Source organism: Hemiscyllium ocellatum, chromosome 15 (assembly GCF_020745735.1).
Source record: "Hemiscyllium ocellatum isolate sHemOce1 chromosome 15, sHemOce1.pat.X.cur, whole genome shotgun sequence".
Taxonomy (NCBI): Eukaryota; Metazoa; Chordata; class Chondrichthyes; order Orectolobiformes; family Hemiscylliidae; genus Hemiscyllium; species Hemiscyllium ocellatum.
In genome coordinates, this window is record NC_083415.1 from 32438572 (window position 1) to 32463064 (window position 24493).

Consider the following 24493-nt stretch of genomic DNA (forward strand, 5'->3'; position numbering starts at 1 on the left):
TAATTTTACTCCTATATCTTATGGTCTTACAGATGTTTCCCCTCATGGGACATTCTAGGACCAGACAGTGTAACTTCAAAATAAAGAGGTACCTATGACGGGGAATTTCTTAGAGGGTTGTGAGTAGGCTTGAGTGGCTGAATGGCCTAATCCTAATCCTGTTTCTATTCCTTATGGAATTCATTTCCACGTGCTCACAAAAAACTCTCACATTCTCGGGATGATAGGACAATGTGGATGGGCTAATTGGATTGGCTGAACAGTGGCAAATAGAATTTAATCCTAAAAAGTTTGAGATCATACATTTTGGGAGAAATAACAAGGAAAAGGAGTATACATTGAATGCTAGGACTCTTGAAAGTCGAGAAGACCAGAGTGACTTTGATGTGTATGGCCATAGATTCTTGAAGGCAACAGGACAGGTAGATAAGGTTGTTAAGGAGGTATGAGATACTTGCCTTCATTAGTCACGGCATTAAATACAAGAGCAAATAAGTCACAAAGAAGCTGTGCAAGACATCAGTTAGGCCACAGCTGGAATACTGTGTGCAGTTCTGATTGCCGCATTACGGGAAAGTTGTAATTGTACCAGAGAGGGTGTAGAGGAGTTCAGCATGATCTTGCTTGGGTGGACTGTTTCAGCAAGGAAAGACAGATTAGATAGAGTGGATTGTTTTTCTTAGAGCAGAGAAGGAGAGGGACCCTGTTTGGAGTTACAGGGTAAATAAAGAAATTATTTTTTGCCTTTAGTACAGGGGTCAATAACCAGAAGATACAATTTTCAGGTAAGAAACAGGTGGTTTAAAAGGTGTGTGAAAGGAAAGATTCTTTCACCCAAAGGATGTTATGGTGTTTGGAATTCACTGCCTAAAAGGGAGTAGAGGCAGGAACGCTCAAGATATTTGAGTATTTAGATTAGTAATTGAAATACCATAGCATGCAAAGCTGTTGGCTAAGTGCTGGAAAATATGATTAAAATAGCTAGATGCTGGATGAGTGTGTGGACACAATGGGATGAATGGCCATCTCTCACTCTGTGCAAACTCTATGATTTTACAAGTTCTGGAGTGTTTGACTCAGGTTTGTTTTTAGAGTCTGGCACTGGGATAAGTGAGACAGATTTCATTGTATAAATTCCAAGAGGCTGCTATTAGATATTTTTCTTCATATTAAAACAATGCCAGTCAGCATGCTGGCACTCAGCAGCACTTTGACAATGCGCAGTTCCATATTTTAAAATGTTTATTAACACTTGGACAAGACTTTGGATTTAATCACAATATAGACTGATGTTAATGCATGGCTGGAAGGGTCCTACATAAACATTTTGTCCAATTTTGAGTTATTACCTTGTAGGTACACCCACAGCTTGCATTCAATTTGTAGAAGGCACTTTTACATTTATGAACTGTCGTGCTGGCAGATGTATAGTTTTGTGGCTATCAACCATAGCTGGTAACATAAATTTGATGACTTATCTTCTTGTAACCATAGCAAAGGTTCACTTTTTCGTTTTTCAAGATTCAATAGATTTAAGTATTCTGCTTTTTCCCTCATACCTCATGCAGAATGATATCTGTTCAAAGGATAAATGGGGGAGGGGGGGGGAGTACTAGGGAGGATGGTTGTCCTGTCATTTTCCTGAAATCAGCACAGAAATATTTCTGTAGCTACATGAGACATGATGAGAGCTGGCGCAGCAAGTGACAAAACATACACTGCACAGAACACTTTTCAGAATTTGTTGTTAAGCCATGTTATAAAGAAATGTACTAACAATGTTATATTGGCTATCAGAGTGTTCTGTACTGTAATTACTCACCTTCATGAACACAATTTTTTGAACATAAACAGAAGAAGCTGGAAAAGTTCAGCAGTCTGGCAGCATCTATGAAGAGAAATCATTGTTAACACTTTGGGTCCGGTGACCCTTCCTCAGAGCAACTAACTCTGATTTCTCTCCACAGATGCTACATCAGAGTTAACTGTTCTGAGGAAGGGTCACTGGACCCAAAATGTTAACAATGATTTCTCTTCATAGATGCTGCCAGACTGCTGAGCTTTTCCAGCTTCTTCTGTTTATGTTCAAAAAATTGTGTTCACGAAGGTGAGTAATTACAGTACAGAACACTCTGATAGCCAATATAACATTGTAAGTACATTTCTTTATAACATGGCTTAACAACAAATTCTGAAGTGTTCTGTGCAGTGTATGTTTTGTCACTTGCTGCGCCAGCTCTCATCATGTCTCATGTAGCTACAGAAATATTTCTGTGCTGATTTCAGGAAAATGACAGGACAACCATCCACCCTAGTACTCCCCCCCCCCTCCCCCATTTATCCTTTGAACAGATATCATTCTGCATGAGGTATGAGGGAAAAAGCAGAATACTTAAATCTATTGAATCTTGAAAAACAAAAAAGTGAACCTTTGCTATGGTTACAAGAGGATAAGTCATCAAACTTATGTTACCAGCTATGGTTGATAGCCACAAAACTATACATCTGCTGGCTGAGGGGTGACCTTATGGAGGTTTACAAAATTAGGAGGGGCATGGATGGATAAATAGGCAAAGTCTTTTCCTTGGGGTTGGGGAGTCCAGAACTAGAGGGCATAGGTTTAGGGTGAGAGGGGAAAGATATAAAAAAGACCTAAGGGGCAACTTTTTCACGCAGAGGGTGGTACGTGTATGGAATGAGCTGCCAGAGGATGTGGTGGAGGCTGGTACAATTGCAACATTTAAGAGGCATTTGGATGAGTATATGAATAGGAAGGGTTTGGAGAGATATGGGCCAGGTACTGGCAGGTGGGACTAGATTGGGTTGGGATATCTGGTTGGCATGAACGGGTTGGACCGAAGGGTCTGTTTCCATGTTGTACATCTCTATGACCTGCTGAGTTTTTCCAGCAACTTCTATTTTTGTTTCTGATTTACAGCACCTGCTGTTCTTTTCATTACAACTTTTTAAAGAATTGCTTTTCCAGGATCAGAATGTTTAAAATCTAAGTGTTGCACCAAGTGACACATCAAACATTTAACTAGGCTAAGGGTGGGGAACCTGCGGCCTTAAGGCCTTCTAGGCCATTGTGTGTGGCCTTTTGAATGAATCCAAATTTTGCAGAACAAATCTTTTATTTTTTATTAATATAGTTTTTTTTCATCCTTTATTATTATTTTTATTTTAATCTTAAAATGAATGTATTTAAAATACCAGAGAGTAAAAGAAAATTCAATGAAATAATCTTCACAGACTGACTGCCACAATTAAAACATTGGTAAGTCATAAGGAATATTTCAACACCTGCTACGCTCATGCTTTAGTTATAATGCGACTCTAGTTCGATTTTTACAAAATAATGTGAATTTTGAAGAATATATAATTGAAGTTTCTTGGATGCGGCCTTATTAAATTACAACTAACATAATGCGGCCTTCCAACATGAAAAGGTTCCCCACTTCTGAACAAGAAGAATGCAAGGAAAGGTTTGCAACAAAGTGTGAATTTCTAATCTGTACCAATAATATTTGTGTACAATTAGCATGTTCATGCTAAGGGTAAAGGTTTGTGTATTTTTATTGTTTAAGGCACTTTTGTTGACAATTCAGTTTTTGATTTCCAGGGAGAGAATTAATTTAAAATGAAGACAATAGGGTATTTTTGAATGTGCCATCTCCCTGATTGGTGAGATTTGAGCTTTCTATGTGAGAATCAATAAATGATCGGACCATTGTTAGTATCAAAAAGGTCCTCAAGTAAGTAGTAGATAGAGCCAGGTCCATAATCAGGATGATCAGCAGCATTCCCTGAAATGTTCTTATCAGCTTCGAGGGCAAGACAGTGACTTCTCAATGCCATGATCAGTGTACCAATACTGACTGTTATGCATGGAACATTGGAGCAGCTGCACAGAACGTTGATAATGAGTCTGAGATAATGAATGGTGCTGTGGAATTACAGTTGTAATTAGGTCCAGGTATCCCTCCTGGTTCAAGGATCGAGGTGGATGGATCTGGGTCTAGGGGTCATGAGTTGGGGAAGGACCAGGAGTAGATGTCAGATAGTGGGAGAGGGTGAGGCCAGAAATTGAAGGAGAAAACTGAGGGTTGGGAGTTATCTGTTTTGTCACCAGCAAAGCTCTTTTAGATCCCTTTTAGGCCTTCTTTTAGTTTTCCGGTCTCTAGTGTAAACTAAAATCTTCTTCTGCCTTATCCTTGGCAATATACTAATTTGCAGTATCCATTATTGTGAAACAACGATGTCAACAGATGATAGGAAATAAAGATTTATTTGAATAATTTACCTGAAAGGTAGTTAATCCTTGATATATTCCAGATGCTTATTTTGAAAGTATTGACTTTATTATGTTGGGTAAATGTATCTTGAACTCTGTAGCCATTCAATGAATAATTGTGTATCGATTACTTTTAAAAAACTGAGACATCAAAGAGTAACTATTTTCAATGAAGGAATTATGCTCATTTTAAAACAGTTTTCAATTTATTCTGTAAAACCATCCATGTATTGTGTGGTCTTTCATGTTTATATTACAGTTGTCTTCCCTGACTACTGATTTCTATTTTTCAAGGATGCAAATATAACAATGAAAAATCCTTCAGGAGGTCAAGCCAGCCGGGGATCTAGGTTTACATTTTACAAATGATGAGAAACTGAACCATGAAGTGATACAGTGTCTAAGCTGGTTCAGTTCTTTTTGGTATAGCTGAACTTCCCAAAATAAGGTGTAAACCATTCAGGGGTGTCAGAGTTGCATTCTGCAATCCACTTAAAGGTGGTAAGGTTGCACTTTGTTTAATAATGAATTATAAATGGCAGATCCCCTAATGATCATCACAATTAAAACCTAAAGTTTTAACAGCTTTCAAATTTGAAAGTGATTCATGAAACTGTACTGGTAATTTAATAAACTATTAAATTCCACTTTAACCTTTAGCACTCTTTGTACATTTTCTGCCAACATACCATAAGGAGCCTCATAAGGAAGAGCAAATATCAAAAATTTGTGTTTCACATGACATTTTCATGTTTATTTATTTCATATCTTCTTTTTCTATTTGGAAATAGTGGACACGTTTTGGTAAGATTAACAAACTGACAAACTAACTAGTTTGAGCACATCATGATTGCCCCTTCTGTAGCCAACAAATTCTAGAGACTTGAACTGAGAGCTTCTGGTTCAGACAGAAGGGTGCCACGTATTGAGCTGGCCAGTTGGCATTTCCATGCTGGCCATCAATTAAAATGGTTAAAAAATCATGCTCAAATCATCAACTCCTAAGTTGCTATTAGCTATTAGCTATGTGAATTTTGAAAAAATAATCCTCATATTTTCCATTAACAAATAAATATGTAGTTCTGAATGAATGAATAACCTTTAATATTGCATGAATATATACTTATGACTTTTTATTATTAAGCAAATACATTTGAGTTTGGTTTTCCATTTCTAAAAGTTGGTGAAAGCCACTCCAAATCAAGTGGCTAAACATTGGCCCGTGGGAAAGGAACAGGGAGCGGACAGAATGAGTATTCTGGGTTCAGAGGTTGCTGGGTGGACCCTAATGGAAAAAATTAACAAGTATCTCTTGAGAAGCTGGAAAGAGGCCAAGATGTTCACCAGCTGACATGTGGGAACTTCCAGTGTGGCTATAATGTTTCTACATTAATAACCTTGTTTAGAGTAGGGCAGATATTTTAATCTCTAATCAGCATACAAAAACATCTGGGAAGACAATGATTATTGGGGAAAGGTCCTTGCCTATTTTTATGGGCAGGTTTTAATCCATCTGTCAGCATTACACAAAGACTACAAAATTTGGCTCCTTGATGTTTAAAAGTAGTCTGCATGTCTGGAAAAAAAATATACTGAACAGAAGGATACCACTGTTTACTTAAATGCATAATAGTTAGAATGATTATGACTGTTTTCAGGATTCATGGGAATAGCAAACCAAACTGTGCCCCTAAGGAAACCCTTTTCAACTACATTATGGTGTGACATATCAAGTATAAAAGCTATCGAGCTCTATGCTCTGGAATTTCTTTCCTCAACCCCTCCAATGCTCTACCTTTCTCTTTCCTTTTGAGGGCTTGCCAGGAGCAGCATCAGACATACCTAAAAATGTGATGCCAACGTGGTAAATGTAAACCACTGGACCACTTGCACACTAAACAAGAGAAGTAACATAAAATAGGGCTCAACAATCTCACAGCCAACAGATCAGATCTAAACTCTGTAGTCTTGCCACATCAAGTGGTGACTAATGGTGAACAATTAAACAATTAACAGGAGGTGGAGCTCAAAGGTGGAAAGTCCAAAACATCAATGCCAAATCATCTGCATCCATCTTTAGCCAGAAGTGCCAAGTTATTCCTCTTGGCTTCCTCTTGAGGACACCAGCATCATAGATGCCAGGGTTCAATTTAGTGCACATGATATTGTTAAAAAGCTGAAGGCATGAACTGTACTTTTAAGAGAAAGAGTATGCTGTCCTGAACTGAGAGATTACAAGTGTCTGTGTATACGACTTGATAGCAGTCCCAGAGTGTACTTGAAAATTTAAAATATGTAACATTTGGCTGAAAAATTGATACCTGAGTTTTGGGTGCTGTTTTGACAACAATTTGAATTTAACCAATTAGTTTAAATTATGCCTCAGGATACTAAAACCTCATTCAGTTTGAATTGATTGTTTTGCCAATATTGAACCAATGAGACAATCTGATGTTGGGGGTATAAGAATGCAGACATTTGAAAATTGGTCAGAGAGCAACTTCCATAAAGAGAGAATCTCCTGGAGAGCTAATTGCCAATCAAGCATCTCATTCTCAAACAAATTAAAAAAGACTCTCCATCAAAGGTACCTTTTCATGTGAAACATATTTTCAGTAAGAAGAATGAAGACGACCCAGTGGAGATCAGCAGCCACAAGAGTGAAAACAGAAGAATTCAGACTGTGTGATTTTGAAATAAAGTTGTTGCAATTTTAATAAATGTCTTATTGGAACAGCATATTGTTATACAGCTGGAGGCAGATAGTAAGCAGTTAAGAGAAAGGGGGCTTAGATTTGTGAATAGTTTTTGTTTAAAGTTCACTTTTAGAGTTATAAATAAATGTTATTATCTTTAAGTAGTGGAATTTGGGAGTTCTCTGTTACTCATATTTTAACAGATTATGAGGTGAGATGAGCTTTTCTGGGTGTTTGGTTTAATTAACAGAAGGGTTCACCTCCATGTCGTATCAATATCAAGAAACAACTGAAGACACTGGATACCACTGTGTCTATGGACCCTTCCTATTCCAGGTCACTCTCAGCCAAGTTCTAGGGCAGTTACAACATTGCTCTCTAACTGACAATGCAGACAATTGCTTGTGCACAGAAAGCATGACAAACCCAGCCAATTACCACTCCATTAGTCTGTTCTCGATCATCAGCAAAGCAATGGAAGGAGTTATTGATAGTGCTTTCAAGTAGCACCTGACGAAGTAGTAACTTGTTCACTGATGTTACATTTGCATTCCAGCTGGGCCATTTGACTCTTGATCTCCTTCCACTTTGGTCAAAACATGGACAATCTCCAGAAGTGGAGGTAACAGTGACTGCCCATGACATCAAAGTAGCATTTAACCAAGCATGACTTCAAGAAGCCTGAGCAAAACTGCTGCCAATGGGAATCGGGGCAAGATTCTCCACTGGCTGAAATCATATTAGTACAAAGGAAGTTTGTTGTGGTTTTTGGAGTCAAATTCCCCAGACCCATGTCATCAGTGCAGGAGTTCCTTAAGGTAATTTCTAGGCATAATCACCTTCAGCCGCTTCATCGATGATCTTCCTCCATCATGTGCTTGGAGTATAGACGTTTATCACCATTTATGGTTCTTCAGATACTCAAGCAGTCTGTGTCCATATACAGCAAGACATAGACATCTCAGCTTTGATTGATAAGCACAAGTAACATTTGCACCACACAAATGAATAGCAATGACTAGTTCCAACATAAGATCACCTAGATGTCATGGTTCGATATCCAAACTGAATTAGTTACCATTGACCAGACTAACTGGACTGTTCACAGAAATACAAAGGCAGTAAGGGCAGGTCATTGGGTAGAAAATCTGCAGCAAGTAACTCACTCCCTGACTCCCAAAGCTTGTACATCATCTACAACACACAAGTCAGGAATGTAATGGAATGTTCTCCACTTGCCTGACTAAGTGCAGCTTCAGGACTGAGCAGTCCACTTCACTAACACCTCATCCATCTCACCTTTGACATTCATTCTCCTCACCCTGATGCACAATGACAGCAATGTGAACCAGCTAAAAGATGCAACTTAGCAAGGCTCCTTCGACAGCATCTTCTAAACCCACGACCACTACCACCTAGAGGGACAAGAGTAGCAGCTGTATGGGAACACTATAACTTGCAAATTCCTCTCAAACTCACAGACCATCTTGACATGGAACTATATTGCCATTCTTTTATTGTTGCTGGTTCAAAATCCAGAAATTTGCTTTATAACAGTATAATGAGTATCTCTACATTCTAAGAACTGAAGTGGTTCAAGAAATTAGGCCACCACTTCCTTTTCAATGGCAATTAAGGTTAATGCTGGGCTAGCCAGTAACACCCACAGCACATGAATGAATAACAAAAAATGCCAAGCTCTTCAATCAAGTTTTTTGTTCATTTCTTTTGCCACCGCATTCATGTATTTCTTACTCCTATGGGAAGTAACTTTGGACCTTTTTTAGATGAAAAACACTATGTAATTGTATGTGGTTGTTTTCGCTGTCATTGATTATAACATAGTGGGTCACAGTTTTGATTTTAGACAAATACAAGTGGTAGCTGCAGAATTAGTTGCGCTCATTTGTAAAATCCTTATCACTAAATTGTAAGCAACAAACTTTGTCAAAAGAAGCATGTTTTGTATAAAGGCTCAAGTTATTAGTAACAATAACCTGCTTTCCCTTTACACTGGCTTTTCGAATTTTTGTAGAATACAGACATCAAATAGAATTTGTTTTTATTTAGTTTACATAAATTTACAAATTCCTGTTGACTTATGGTCATATATGAATTAAAAAGAGTATTGTTTTATATTTGGACAACTAATTAACTCATCCAGACTCAAAACGTTAGCTTGCTCTCTCTCCATGAATTCTGCCTGACCTACTGTGATCTCCAGCATTTGTTGGTTTCAGTTCTATTCAAGCATCACTGGTGTTAATATTTAGATTGAGAGATAAAAAAAATCCTGTGAACAAAAAACGAACTCTCTCGTTGCTTTCAATGGGAAAGTTCAACAATAATTTCTCACACATATTTCATATTAACAATATGCTGAAGACAAACATTATACTTTGTTCGATAAATACTTGATACTGTAAAACTTTACCTCCCACAAAGACCTTCTCTAGGTAATCAATAATTTGGTTGTAATCACTGATGATATTGTCCCCATGGATCAGTACTGGCACTTCTTCACTTAGGTTCAGGCGCATAAACCATGGTTCCTTGTGTTCAGTTAATGGTAAACTAACATCCCGTTCATCACATTGCACACCTTTCTCTGCAATCAGTAGACGAACCTGAAACAAAGGGATACTTCTCATATTACATGACCGTGACATCAAATCTGTATATCAGATTTTGGGGAGGAAGTATATTGGTTTGCATATTTGCTTTAAAAAAAAAGACTGCCTTGACTGAGGATTTTTAAAGACATATTTGTGCTATAATCCCTGTTGGGAAACATAAATCAAAATAACCAAATTTTTCAAATGACCTCCAAATTTTAAAAAAATCATCTCTTGCAACTTTTACTTCAAATGAATCAGAACCAATGCAAATTAAACATGAATTAAAAAGTAAATGATGCTTCAAATAAAAAGGCAAATTTCACAAAGCAAAGACACACCTTACACAAATCAAAGCACTCACAACACTGCATAAATGTGATACCATGTACAAATCCAAAGTCCTCTAACTTGGCTTATTATAAGTTAGGTTTCTCACTTTCCCATTCAATCAGTTTAGCCCTCGTGTCATGTTCACTGCAGCTGTATTGTATCCAAGTTTCTGGAAATGGTGGTCACCCAACTGGTACACACCTGCTGAATGTTTGTAGCAAGTTTCAGAACAATCTTGTTTGCCCAGATGTCCCAGAGACCCCTTTAATAAATCTCATGAAATGGTTTGGGCACCTCTGGAAAAACTGAACGACATCAGTAAAAATGTCCAAATCTCAATCCCTGCAGTAACACAATGTTCAGCTTTCTGTCTCTTTTAACTCCACACACAGTTTCTTGTAAAATGCCTTCTCTGTTCGTCACTGCTGCATTCAAGACATTGTGGCACTGTCTTTCAGCTGAAATATTAAACTGAGACTGTATGATCTTGTAGCTAGTCAGAAAGTCCTTAGGACACTATTTTGAAGTGAGGAAGTTACCCCAGTGTCCTTCCTGGTCAATATTCATCTCTCAATCAATATCACAGAAATATTACAATAAAACAAATAACTACAGATTGGGAGATCTGAATCAAAAACAGAAATTGCTGGCCGAACTCTGCAGGTCTGGCAGCATCTGTGGGGAGAAAACAGAGTTAACATTTTGAATCCAGTGACTCTTCAACAAGACTGATGAAAAATTCTGAAAGAAGAGTCACCAGACTTGAAAAGTTTAACTCACCGCCACATCTCTTCTTGGAATGGCCAACTTGAAGAAATTCTCTTCCTTTCTGATGGGCTTTCTGTTCTGACCTTTGTTCTTGCTCTCCATCATTACTTTTGTTTTCTCTTCTAGTATTTGATGAAGTCTTTGCTGAAATCCACTTCCACAGCCACATCTCAATCTTCAGTGAATGTCTCCTGTTCAGACTCACCCCATATGGATTCAACTGAAATTTCATCCTTTGTGTTTCAAATTCAGCCAGGATCACAGATATCTCTTGATGGACAACAATCCTCAGACAGCTGTTCTTGTCACATCCTGAGATCAACACACACTGTTATGCAACACCCTATGCACACTCTCAACCTCTCTCTCCATCAGTTGGCTCAAAGCTGTTCTGCCTCACAGTTCCACTTCATTGTCTGGCTTGATCAATGTTCTAACAAGAAACTTTATCCCTTCCTTTCAGGAATTAAGGAACACAGGAATAAAGAGACACTAGACTCAAAACGTTAACTTTGCTTTCTTCCCACAGAGACAAGGAGAAAGTCAGATGCTGGAGAGTCAGAGTCGAAATGTGTGGTGCTGGAAAAGCACAGCAGGTCAGGCAGCATCCAAGGATGAGAGTTGACGTTTCGGGCATAAGACCTTCATCAGGGATGTTGGTGGGGGAGGGTGGGGGCTGAGACATAGAGGAGGGTGGGGGGGGGGGGGGTGCTGAGGGTGAAGGTAGCTGGGAAGGCGATAGGTAGATGTAGGAGGGGGGTGATGATAAGGTACGGTGGAGTGGATAGGTGGGAAGGAAGATGGATAAGTAGGTCAGGTCAAGAGGGTGGTGCCAAGTTGAAAGGTTGGATATGAGCTGAAGTGAGGGGAGGGAGATTTGGAAACTCATGAAGTCAATGCTAATGCCATGTGGTTGTAGCTTCCCAAGGTGGAAAATTAGGCAATCTTCCTCCAGTGGACCTAACAAGGGAGTCATGGAGTGAATGGTCTCTGCATATATATATATGCAGAGAAATATATATATATGGTGGTGAGGTCTGATTCTAGGTGGTAGAAATGGCAGAGGATAATGCGCTGTATCGGAGATTAGTGGGGTGGAAGGTGAGAACCAGGGGGTTGGAGGGGTGGGGTTCTGGGGCAGAGTGCAGAAAGTGGAAGAGATGCGCTGGAGAGCATTGTTGATCATGTGGGAGGGGAAACTGTGGTCCTTGAAATAGGATGCCATCTGGGATGTTCTGGAGTGGAATTGCTCTTCCTGAGAGCAGATATGGTTGAGGCGGAGCAATTGAGAGTAAGGGATAGCATTTTTACAGGAGGGTGGGGTGAAGGAGGTGTAGTTCAGGTAGCTGTGGGAGTCGGTCAGTTTGAAATAGATGTCCATGTTGAGTCAGTCGCCAGAGATAGAGATAAAGAGGTCCAGGAAGGGGAGGGAGGTGTCGGAGATGGTCCAGATGAACTTAAGATCAGGGTAGAATGTGTTAGTGAAGTTGATTAAATATTCAACGTCCTTGTGGGAGCATGGGTTGGTGCATGAGTCATCAATGTCGTGGAGGAAAAGGTGGGGAATGGTGCCAATGTAACTGCGGAAGATGGACTGTTCCGCATATCCTACGAAGAGACAAGCATAGCTGGGGCCCATGTGGGTGCTCACAGCTACCCCTTTGGTCTCAAGTAAGTGGGAGGGTTTGAAGGAGAAGTTGTTGAGGGTGAGGACCAGTTCCGCCAAACAATTGAGTGTGTCAGTGGAAGGTTACTGATTGGGTTGGCGGGAGAGAAAGAAATGGAGGGCTTGGAGGCCTTCGCCATGCGGGACAGACATGTACAGGAACTGGATGTCCATGGTGAAGATGAGGCATTGAGGGTCAGGAAAACAAAAGTCAAGGGAGGAGGTAAAGGATGTGGATGGTGTCCCAAAGATATGTGAGGAGTTCCTGGACCGGGGCGGGGAGAACAGAGTCAGGATATGAGGGGATAAGTTTGGTGGGGTAGGAGCAGGCAGAGACAATACGTCAACTGAGGCAGTCAGGTTTGTGGAATTTGACTAAGAGGTAGAATCAGGCGATGCAGGGTTCAGGGACTATGGAGCTCTGGATGGAAGATCCTCTGAGGTGATGAGGTTGTAGATGGTCTGGAGAATGATTGCTGAGGCCCATGCTCAAAGGTTCTTTTCACATCTCGCAGAGATTTTCCTGCACATACATCCACCTCATCTATCTTGTCTGTTGCTCTCGATGTGCCCTCCTGTACATCGGGGAGACAGGACACCAACTCCGCAGAACACTTCAGGGAACATCTCTGGGACACATGCATCAAACTACCCCACCACCCTGTGGCCGACCACTTCAACTCCCCTCCCACTCCACCAAGGAAATGCAAGTCCTGAGCCTCCTTCACCGCCAAATCCAAGTCACCTGATAACTGGAAAAAGAATGCCTCATCTTTCACCTTGGAACTCTTCAATCTCACGGCATCAACATCGACTTCACTAGTTTCCAAATCTCCCTTTCCTCACCTCATCCCTGACCCAACCCTCCAACTCAGCACCACCCTCTTGACCTGTCCTAATTGTCCATTTCAGCCAACCGCTCCACCCTCCTCCACCTACCTATCACAATCATCCCCCACCTGCACCTAACTATTGCCTTCCAATCTACCTCCCCCCATCCCCACCCTCACCCTCCTATTTATTTCTCAGTCCCCCTCCCCTCTGCACATTCCTGACGAAGATTTTACGGCCGAAATGTCAACTCTCCTGCTCCTCGGATGCTGCCTGACCTGCTGTGTTTTGACAGCACCACACTTGTTGACTCCTTCTTCCCACAGATTCTGCTGAGTTTCATCAGCAATTTCTGTTTTTGTTTCACAAAAATATTTTCTAATCATTTTCAAGATGCAGTTTCTGATAACGTGCTAAATGGAAATTTTCTGCCACATGTCCTACACTTCAATAGTGATTACACTTCAATAGTGATTATACTTTCCTGGCTGTATAGCATTTTGAAACATCTGCTGGTCATGAAAATTTTATTTTATCTCTTGAATTCCATGGATATCGCTTCCATTCTTATATCCTTCTCATGTCGGTGATTACAATAAAAATTACAGTTTTCGGAAATAAATAGTGCAAACTGGGAAATATACATAGGTCTAAATTTTACAGGTGACAGCTGAGAAACAGTTTTACACATTTTAATTTGTCTTCATCATTACCAACATTCATTAATGTGAGACAATTATCTCAGAGATGATAAAATGTGATAGATGCACCTAAATCATTAAACTGAGAGGTTCTGGTTGGTTATTTTTAAATTAGGCTCTTCCTCACGCTGGTGTGTGCTTCACAGGCAAATGTTTACTGATATAACTTACATCAACACTATTTTTGCAATACTCTTGAGTTTTTTAATTAAATCCTAAGGATAAAAATGGTGGCTTATTCTACACTATAAATAGAGATTTCTTATCATACATTTTTACTTGTGGCCACATTGCTACATTCTATAACTTTTGAGGTCATTTGAGATTCATAGTATTACATTGGTTACTCCAGCTCCTCATGACACTACATTCAGGAAAGATTACTTAACGTTTTTGGGCTGAAGGCCTCTCTAGTTGCTTTAATGGTAATTTCATTGGATTCTTCAAGAATTGATCAGACGAATTGTACCATGAACAATGCATGCTTTGGTCAATTTCAAGCTAAGTTTGCAAAGGAGCCTAAAATAGGAGCTGCATCAAAATTTATGTTGGCCCACAGCCTTTGCATCCTGGACATAGCTGGGCAGAGGGAGCAGGGTAGCAGGATAAGCTCATAACCTCACACCTGATTGAATGCTCCTCCACCTCTCACAACTAGTCACCAAGGAGGCATTAAATTCTGCCCATGTTGTCAAAGATACTTAATTAGCTATTAAGGCATTTAAGACATCCAGTTGTCATGAAATATGTTATTTAAGTATGTTCTTATGCTGCCATTTTTGAGAGAATCTGAATTCAAAACCACCTGAATTAAGACAAAATATATAATATAATTGTAACTTCACTGTATTTCCTCTGAGTTCTGGTTGCTGCATTGCTGACAAATATGCAAGCATTGGAATAAAATGCAGAGAAAAGCAAGAAATTTAACTCCACGTGTAAAAATCAAAACCTAAAACTGAGTTGATGAAGCAACAGAACTCACAGCATTATATACACCATTAAATTGTATAAGACAGGGAGAATGCTGGTAAGTGGAGTTGAAATGCCCATCGGCCATGATTGAATGGCGGAGTGGACTCGATGGGCCGAATGGCCTTACTTCCACTCCTATGTCTTATGGTCTTATGGAAAACCCAGATCATTGCTTCAGAGTAAACAAAAAGAATGTTTCCAACAGGCATTAGATTTAAATTAATGATGAGTGAATTTAACAGGCAGTGGGAACAATCTTTTAGTTAAGGGTGTCACATAATTAGAATTGTTTGTCAGGCAGGGTCCTAAAGGTAATAAAGTTAGATATGTTTAAAATGTGTTGGATTCTGTGATTGGAACAATAGTGGATTGAAGGAATTTGCTTGAATGGGACAAATGGTATTTTCTTATCTTTGGTTTCTCTGTTATAATGTTATTAAACTGATTAACTGGGCTTGCCAATACATACTTCAGGCTTGAATTCATTACATTTATATCCAAAAGTACTTATTTAAAAGTTAGGGAGTAAACTGCTCATTTGAACAAGATTAAGCTTATTTATGAATCTCAAAAAAAGGGGGATAAAATTATTTGGTCCATCAAATCTGCCATATAGAATAATCACATTATGTATGTTATTCATTGAAGAAAAATGGTTCAAAATTTAAATTTGGAATTTCTATCTCTCCCATTATCCAATATTGGTTGGCTACCCTGTGAAGAGACCATATTCTACACTCTCTCATCCTCTGGATCTGGAGTACAGTAAGTGTTGTGCCATTTGGAATACTAGAATTCAAATTCCCCGATTCCAGATAGTTATCCAGAATATTGGCCCACAGCTGAGAGATTTGCTGAAAACCTTCTAAAGTGTAATGGCTGAGAGTTTTGTGGCCAGTAGAAAACCTAGACTCGCTGAAAGATTGAGAAATCTCTCGAAGTAAGAATTTCACCTCTACCACATGGTAGTGATATTGCATCTGACTGCAATGTTCTTTACTGGGCACAGAGTAAGAGTGATGTAATCAGGCTTTCTAAGCAGTCAACCACTTTAGAGGATTTTCACAGACACTCAAGAAGGAAAACATTTGCAATAAAAAAAAATAAATAAATAAAAAAAAGGGCGGCACGGTGGCACAGTGGTTAGCACTGCTGCCTCACAGCGCCAGGGACCTGGGTTCAATTCCCGCCTCAGGCGACTGACTGTGTGGAGTTTGCACATTCTCCCCGTGTCTGCGTGGGTTTCCTCCGGGTGCTCCGGTTTCCTCCCAGAGTCACAAAGATGTGCGGGTCAGGTGAATTGGCCATGCTAAATTGCCCGTAGTGTTAGGTAAGGGGTAAATGTAGGGGTATGGGTGGGTTGCGCTTCGGCGGGTCGGTGTGGACTTGTTGGGCCGAAGGGCCTGTTTCCATACTGTAAGTAATCTAATCTAATCTAATCTAATCTAATCAGTTTTTACTTTTCTAAATTAAAATTTTAAAAATTAGGACATAAAAATCATTTGAAGGTAAAAGATAAAACAGTGACCTTTCTTCACACACTTCTTTGGAACAAATACTAGAGATGCACTTACACACAGTGCAAACTCATGCTAATCTAAACTAAAAAATGAAAATGTAAAATAGTCAATTTTAGCAGGAAAAAAGAAAGAGAATCATATTATCAAAATGTGAGACAGCAGAGCTCCAAGTTACAATGACATCCATAATCATAAAAGGTTAGGATGTGCGTACAGTGAGTAATTAGGAAAGCAAATAGAATGTTATTGTTTATTGTGGGGGAATTGAATACAAAAGTAAGCAGATTGTGCTTCAGTTATTCAGGGCATTAGTGAGACCACATCTAAAATATTGACTGCAGTATTGGTCACCTTATTTCTGGAAGTACAGAGTCATAAAGTCATACAGCATAGATACAGTCCATGCTGACCACAATCCCAAACTAAACCAGTCCCATTTACCAGCGATTGGCCCACATCCCTTCAAGCATTTCATATTCATGTACTTGGCTAAATTTGAAACATTGTAACTGAATACACATTCACCACTTCCTCTGGAAGTTCATTCCACACATGAACCATTCTCTGTTTAAAAAAAATTACTCATCATGCCTTTTTAAAATTTATCTCCTTAAAAATATGCTCTCTAGTCTTGAAATTTCGCACCTTCCATTCACCTTATCCATACCTCTCATGATTTTAGAAACCTCTATATGCTCTCCAATGCTCCAGTGAAAGAGGTTCCAGCATATCCAACCCTTCCTTATGACTCAAATCCTCCATTCCCAGCAACATCCTGATAAATCTCTTCTGAACCCTCTTCAACTTAATAATTTCCTTCCCACAATCAGGTGACCAAAACTGGACATATACTGCAGAAGAGGCCTCACCAATGTCTTCTACAACCTCAACATAATGTCCCAATTCCTGTACTCAAATGTCTGGGCAATGAAGGCAAGTGTGCTAAATGCCTTTTTAACTACATGTGACGCAAACTTCAAATAATTATGTAGCTAAACCCCTAGGTCTCTCTGTTCTACAATACTATACAAGGCTCTACTTTAAATTGTATAAGTCTTGTCCTTGTTTGTTTTACCAAAATGCAATACCTTACATGTATCCAAATTAAACTCCATCTGCCACTCTATAGCCCATTGACCCAATTGATCATGATCTATTTGTAACCTCAGATAACCTTTACTGTCCACTATATTACTAATTTTGGTGCCATCTGTGAACTTACTAACCATGCCTTCTGTATTCTTATCTAAGTCATTTCTATAAATGACAAACAAATGTGAATCCAGCACTAATCCCTGTGGAACACCACTGGTCACAGGCCTTCAGTCCGAAAAATAAACTTCCATCATCATTCTTTGTCTCCTGCCATTAAGCCAATTTTGCATCCAATTGGCAAGTTCACCCTGAATCCCATGTGATCTAACTTTACTAATTAGTCTCCCATGTGGAGCCTTGTCAAAGGCTTTACTAAAGTCCAAGTAAATAATGTCTACCACTCTGCCCTCATCAATTGTTTTGGTTACATCCTGAAAAAACACTTGATTGAGTTTTTTGAGGAAGTAACAAAGAGGATTGATGAGGGCATATGATCGATATGGACTTCAGTAGGGAGTTTGACAAGGTTCCCCATGGGAGACTGATTAGCAAGGTTAGACCTCACGGAATACAGGGAGAACGAGCCACTTGGATAGAGAACTGGCTCAGAAATAGAAGACAGAGAGTGGTGGTGGAGGGTTGTTTTTCAGACTGGAGGCCTGTGACTAGTGAAGTGCCACAAGGATGGTGCTGGATCCTCTACTTTTTGTCATTCACATAAATGATTTGGATGCGAGCATAAGAGGTACAGTTAGTAAGTTTGCAGATGACACCAAAATTGGAGGGGTGTAGTGGACAGCAAAGAGGGCTACCTCAGATTACAACAGGATCTTGACCAGATGGGCCAACGGGCTGAGAAGTGGCAGATAGAGTTTAATTCAGACAAATGCAATGTGCTGCATTTTGGGAAAGCAAATCTTAGCAGGACTTATATGCTTAATGGTAAGTTCCTAGGGAGTGTTGTTTACGAAGAGACCTTGGAGTGCAGGTTCATAGCTCCTTGAAAGTGGAGTCACAGTTAGATAGGATAGTGAAGAAGGCGTTTGGTATGCTTTCCTTTATTGATCAGAGTATTGAGTACAGGAGTTGGGAGGTCATGTTGCGGCTGTACAGGACATTGGTTAGGCCATTTTTTTGGAATATTGTATGCAATTCTGGTCTCCTTCCTATCGGAAAGATGCTGTGAAACGTGAAAGGGATCAGAAAAGATTTACAAGGATGTTGCCAGGATTGGAGGATCTGAGCTTCAGGGAGAGGCTGAACAAGCTGGGGCTGTTTTCCCTGGAGCGTCGGAGGCTGAGGGGTGACCTTATAGAGGTTTACAAAATTAAGATGGGCATGGATAGGGTAAACAGACAAAGTCTTTTCCCTGGGGTTGGGGAGTCCAGAATTAGAGGACATAGGTTTAGGGCGAGAGGGGAAAGATATAAAAGAGACCTACGGGGCAACCTTTTCACACAGAGTAGTACATGTATGGAATGAGCTGCCAGAGGAACTGATGGAGGTTGGTACAATTACAACATTAAAAAGGCATTTGGATGGGTATATGAATAGGACGGGTTTGGAGGGATATGGGCCGGGTGCTGGCAGGTGGGACTAGATTGGGTTGGGATATCTGGTCGGCATGGACGGGTTGGACTGAAGAGTTTGTTTCCATGCTGTACAAACTATGACTCTAAGTTTGTGAGACACGTTTTCCCTCGCATAAAACCATGCTGACTATCCCTATCATTCCTTGCCTCTACAAATGCATATAAATCCTATCTTTCAGAATCATTTTCAGCAACCTACCGATGGCCAAAGTCTATAGTCCCCACACTTCTTACAGCCTTTTTTTTAAAATATTAGCCATTCTCCAGTCATGTACAGAACAACCTTGATTATCTGAACGTCAATTATCTGAATTTTGGGATATTCAAACAAGATCTCAAGGTCCGGTAAAAATGTTATCCATTATCTGAACAATCAGTTATCCAAACAAAATACTCCCCACACATCTCGTTCGGAATAATTGAGATTGTTCTATAAATGTGTTGGGCGCGACGTTCCGCCTTCAGACCTTGCAGCAATACCTTTACGTCGAGCCTCCTCCTAGGTGGTGCGCCCTGGCAACGTTTGTTTTCCGCCAGGTACGTAACCTCGACTACAACACGCAGCTCCTGTTCGTCGACCGTGATGGTTTGGAAGTTGCCCTCAAGACGCTGCCGGTCTTTTACCAGGACCTGATCACTGTTTGGAACATGGTCAAATCGTGCCGCGCCTACCCTCCGGCAGGAGTAGCGGCTGTCATCAGGGAGCTGTTGCTCAGGAATCCGCACCTCCATACTCGCGGGTTCGAGTGGCTGTCAGAGAGAAGGGCTGTGGCGGCGAGGGTGACCAGGGTGGGGGATGTGCTGGGTGCCTGGGGCCTGGGCTGGACGCTGCCGCAGGACATAGCGAGCAAAGCAGCGGTAGACGTCCGGTATGTGGCCACCGCCATCCGATGCCTTAAAACGGCGGTGCTCGGACCCGACGTAGTGCACCAGTTGGAGGACGCTCAGGTGTGTGGTGGGATCCTGTCCGTGCTCACCCCAGCCGGGACGGAATTTCACATTGACCCCAAGGTCCCGTACTTCCCGCGGGAGCCTGTGCCCCACAACCTGAGCCGCCTCAGGAATTTTAATTTTGTTCCCTTTCAGGGGGTAAAAAGGCGGGCCCTGTATAGACAGCTGCTGCACACCGTCCACCTCTTATCCCTCATCCACCGTCTGGACACGCCTTGGCGTGCCCATTTGCCACTGGGCGGTGGGGATCCCTATTGACAATAGACAATAGGTGCAGGAGTAGGCCATTCTGCCCTTCGAGCCTGCACCACCATTCAATATGATCATGGCTGATCATCCTTAATCAGTATCCTGTTCCTGCCTTATCTCCATAACCCTTGATTCCACAATCCTTGAGACCTCTATCCAACTCTTTCTTAAATGAATCCAGAGACTGGGCCTCCACTGCCCTCTGGGGCAGAGCATTCCACACAGCCACCACTCTCTGGGTGAAGAAGTTTCTCCTCATCTCTGTCCTAAATGGTCTATCCCGTATTTTTAAGCTGTGTCCTCTGGTTTGGCACTCACCCATCAGCGGAAACATGTTTCCTGCCTCCAAAGTGTCCAATCCTTTAATAATCTTATATGTCTCAATCATATCCCTTCTCAGTCTTCTGAACTCAAGGGTATTCAAGCCCAGTCGCTCCAGTCTTTCAATGTAAGGTAATCCTGCCAATCCAGGAATTGACCTCGTGAACCTCCGCTGCACTCCCTCAATAGCCAGAATGTCTTTCCTCAAATTTGGAGACCAGAACTGCAAACAATACTCCAGGTGTGGTCTCACCAGGGCCCTGTACAGCTGCAGAAGAACCTCTTTGCTTCTATACTCAATCCCTCTTGTTTTGAAGGCCAGCATGCTATTAGCCTTCTTCACTATCTGCTGTACCTGTATGCTTACCTTCATTGACTGGTGTACAAGAACACACAAATCTCTCTGTACTGCCCCTTTACCTAAATTGATTCCATTGAGGTAGTAATCTGCCTTCCTGTTCTTGCCACCAAAGTGGATAACCATACATTTATCCACATTAAACTGCATCTGCCATGCATCTGACCACTCACCTAACCTGTCCAGGTCACCCTGTAATCTCCTAACATCCTCATCGCATTTCACCCTGCCACCCAGCTTAATATCATCAGCAAATTTGCTAATGTTATTACTAATACCATCTTCTATATCATTAACATATATTGTAAAAAGCTGCGGACCCAGTACTGATCCCTGCGGTACCCCACTGGTCACTGCCTGCCATTCCGAAATGGAGCCGTTTATCACTACTCTTTGTTTCCTATCAGCCAACCAACTTTCAATCCAAGTTAGTACTTTGCCCCCAATACCATGTGCCCTAATCTTGCTCACTAAAGTGGAGGGACTCTGTGTGGGAGTCCTCCCCCTTTCTCTCGGGGATCTGGGGTGGAGGGTGCTGCACGCAGCAGTCCCCTGCAACCGCAGATTGTGGTGGTTCACCGACTCCCAGCCCAACTGCCTGTTCTGTGGCGCTGTGGAGTCCGTGGACCACGTGTATATTGGGTGTGGGCGTTTGCACTCCCTTTTTGATTTTTTAAAAAACCTCCCCCTCTGCTTTTGGTTGCACTTCAGTCCCACGCTCCTGATCTTCGGGCACCCGGTGCAGAGGAGGGAGGGCAAGTCTGAAGACCTCCTCGTGGGTCTGCTCCTGGGCCTGGCCAAACTGGCCATAAACAGATCCAGGCAGCGGGCCGTGGAGGGGGTCGTTAGGGCCGACTGCCTGCCCCTCTTCCGCGGTTATGTTAGAGCCCGTGTGTCCTTGGAGAAGGAGCACGCAGTGTCCACCAACACCCTGGAGTTGTTCAGGGAGAAGTGGACGCTGCAGAGAGTGGAGTGCATTATTTCCCCCTCCAACTCTATTTTGATTTAATCCCTGCCCTCCCCTTCACTGTTTGATCACACAGGAATGCCCTTTTGTGAAGGGTACTGCTTGTTACTGGCCACCTGGGTGTTTTCCTATCTTCCTGGTGGTGGAAATTGAATAAAGATTCGTGCACCTTGTATCTCTCACTGTGTCTCACACCTGCGCACACACACCCTGGGTGCTGGGGAAAAATAAGCACTACCGCAGTTAGACAGTAGTGTGGGGGTTAAATAAAGAAAACAAAGAAAAAATACATGTGTTGGCGGCAGTTCAGAGAAGGGTTACTAGAATAATGCCTGGAATGGGTGGAGTTATTTTCTGGTTCACTCATAGGATAAAGGTGTTGCTCTGGGCAGAGTAGGTGTGGAAGGGATTTTCATCTCTTGGGCAAATCTATAAGTAGAGATTTCAATTTAAAAATGAGAGGTTGCCCAATTAAAAAAAAAGGAGACTCTTGTTCTCATAGTTCTCTTTCTTAAAAGGTAGTGGAGGCAGAATCTTTCAGTATTTTTAAGGTAGAGGAAAATAGATGCTTGATTAGCAAGGGGTGAAAGCTTATTGGAGGACAATGATTGTGGAGTTGAGGTTAAAATCAAGTCAGCTATGCTTTACAAGACCATCAGAGCAAGCTTTAAGGGACTGAGTGGCATCCTTCTGCTCCTAATTCATTAAGATGAGAAACTTATCACAATCCCTAGAAGACCATGCTTCTTTTTCATTGTTTTATGCATCAATGTAGAATTTTAAAAAGAATTCGATTATTGCCTGCGTAAAATGTAATATTAATATAGTCAGGAAGAAAGAAAGAGTGAACAGTCACTTATGTACAGCATAAAACATAATTTAAAATGTACTGCTCTGTGGATGTAGTTGCATAGAAGAAACTTGACTTTTTAAAAAAAGAACACAAGCACAATTGATGTACATTCTAAAACCAATACATTTTTTTTTTACCTTTTTAATCTTTTGCAGTGAGCACAGAAATATTGGAAATTTAATGTTTTTATGTTGAATTTGATATATTTCCAAAACTATTTGTGAACCTATTTTGGTATGACCTAAAATAACGAGTGCCGTTACTTAAAGTAATACTGCACGAAAGAGAAGGAGGTAAGAAACGTGAAGAAGTAGCTGGGGTTGAAATGTGAAAAGGCACACATTTTAGGACCTACTGACATTTTCCATTCCTGATGGATCATAACATGTGGCTCCATAACATTGGTGTTTTTAGCACTATAATACCAGCTTTGCAGTGAAGGGCCTCAGACAGGGAAACAGTCCTCCAACCTTTGTGAAAGTCAAGAGCAGTACATTCAGTATCTGTGATTCACAAAGGAAGTGGCCAGAGAACTCTGCCATCACTTTGAACTCGTCTTGTGATCTCAGATCAAGAGGAAGATGGTCCTACAGGTGCATGTGAAGATGACTGTGGCCCTAAATTTGTGATCAGAACCTTCCAGGCTGGAATAGGTCACATAATTAACATTTCCCAATATAACTTTTATTGTTGCACCAGAGATATGGTAGAAGCTCTGTAGGTTGAGAAGTCCCCATTGTCTTCTGTCTGAAGAGCAGAAGCAGTGTGCATGTGGCTTTTCCAGGAAAGTAGACTTTTCAGTGGTGCAGGGTTGCCATCACACAAAACACACATGATGTAAAAAATACCAGATCTCAATGCTGAGATGTTCTAAAATATACCCCTCATTCAATGTGCAGTTACTGTGTGGCCAAATCCAGTACATTGTTGATGAATACCTGCTTTCCTGGCAGCAATAATGCATTAGTGCACTGTTCTAACAATGTTTAAAAATTGCACCAGAGCATTGGTAGTTACTATGTGACAAATATTAAATGATTCCTTTCCTGATTCCACTACACATTGTCAATATTCCGATGAGAAACTATGCTGCCACAAAGAATGTAATTGAGCAGACTACTGGGATATTGGAGCAATGTTTCCATTGCCTTGGTTACACATGAGGCATCCTCCAGTACATACCACAGTGGATGTCCCAATACATGATGGTCTGTTGCATCCTCTCCAATCTGACTATCAGGGCAACATAACTCTGGGCACTGGAGTTTATGGTGGCACTTTAGGAACAGGAAGGGAGGAGACAGCCAGCACATTCAATATCTCAACATCCCTCTGGAGTGGAACAATATCCACAATCCTGAAATAAAAGCCTGCACAAAACAACTAATATATAGACACCTTTTCCAACAAAACATCCTATATTCCACATAAAATTTAAGTAATCACCCTTCATAATTCCTTATTTCCCATTGTGTGCAAACCTTTTTCAGTCATAGGATCATCCCTGTGCATACAAAGTTGAGAGAAGGCTGATGACATTCACTGGGCAAAACTTCATATGGTCTTGCTGGACAACCTCATTTAGCCCTGGTCATAGAAGGCCTGGTTTAAGATTGTACCACCTCAGCAAGGAGTCAGCAGTCTGCAATGGGTTGCTAGCAGGATAGGCAACAGAAAGGGCTATGAGTAGTGGAGTAGCAGTGGTGGG

At 41.1% G+C, this 24493-nt stretch overlaps 1 protein-coding gene across 6 annotated transcripts in view; it reads right to left on the reverse strand.

Moving 5' to 3' along the window:
- The window catches only part of gdap1l1 (ganglioside induced differentiation associated protein 1-like 1), a 62987-nt gene that overhangs the window by 34045 nt on the left and 4449 nt on the right, over positions 1-24493 (reverse strand). For 3 of the 6 annotated variants that reach the window (XM_060836031.1, XM_060836033.1, XM_060836029.1), the window contains exon 2: positions 9425-9617. In XM_060836031.1, coding sequence (XP_060692014.1) covers positions 9425-9617 — 193 coding nt within the window. Of the gene's footprint in view, positions 1-9411; positions 9618-11059; positions 11069-13117; positions 13133-24493 lie in introns of those variants that run through there. The other 3 variants (XM_060836028.1, XM_060836034.1, XM_060836030.1) reach the window with 3 other exon arrangements.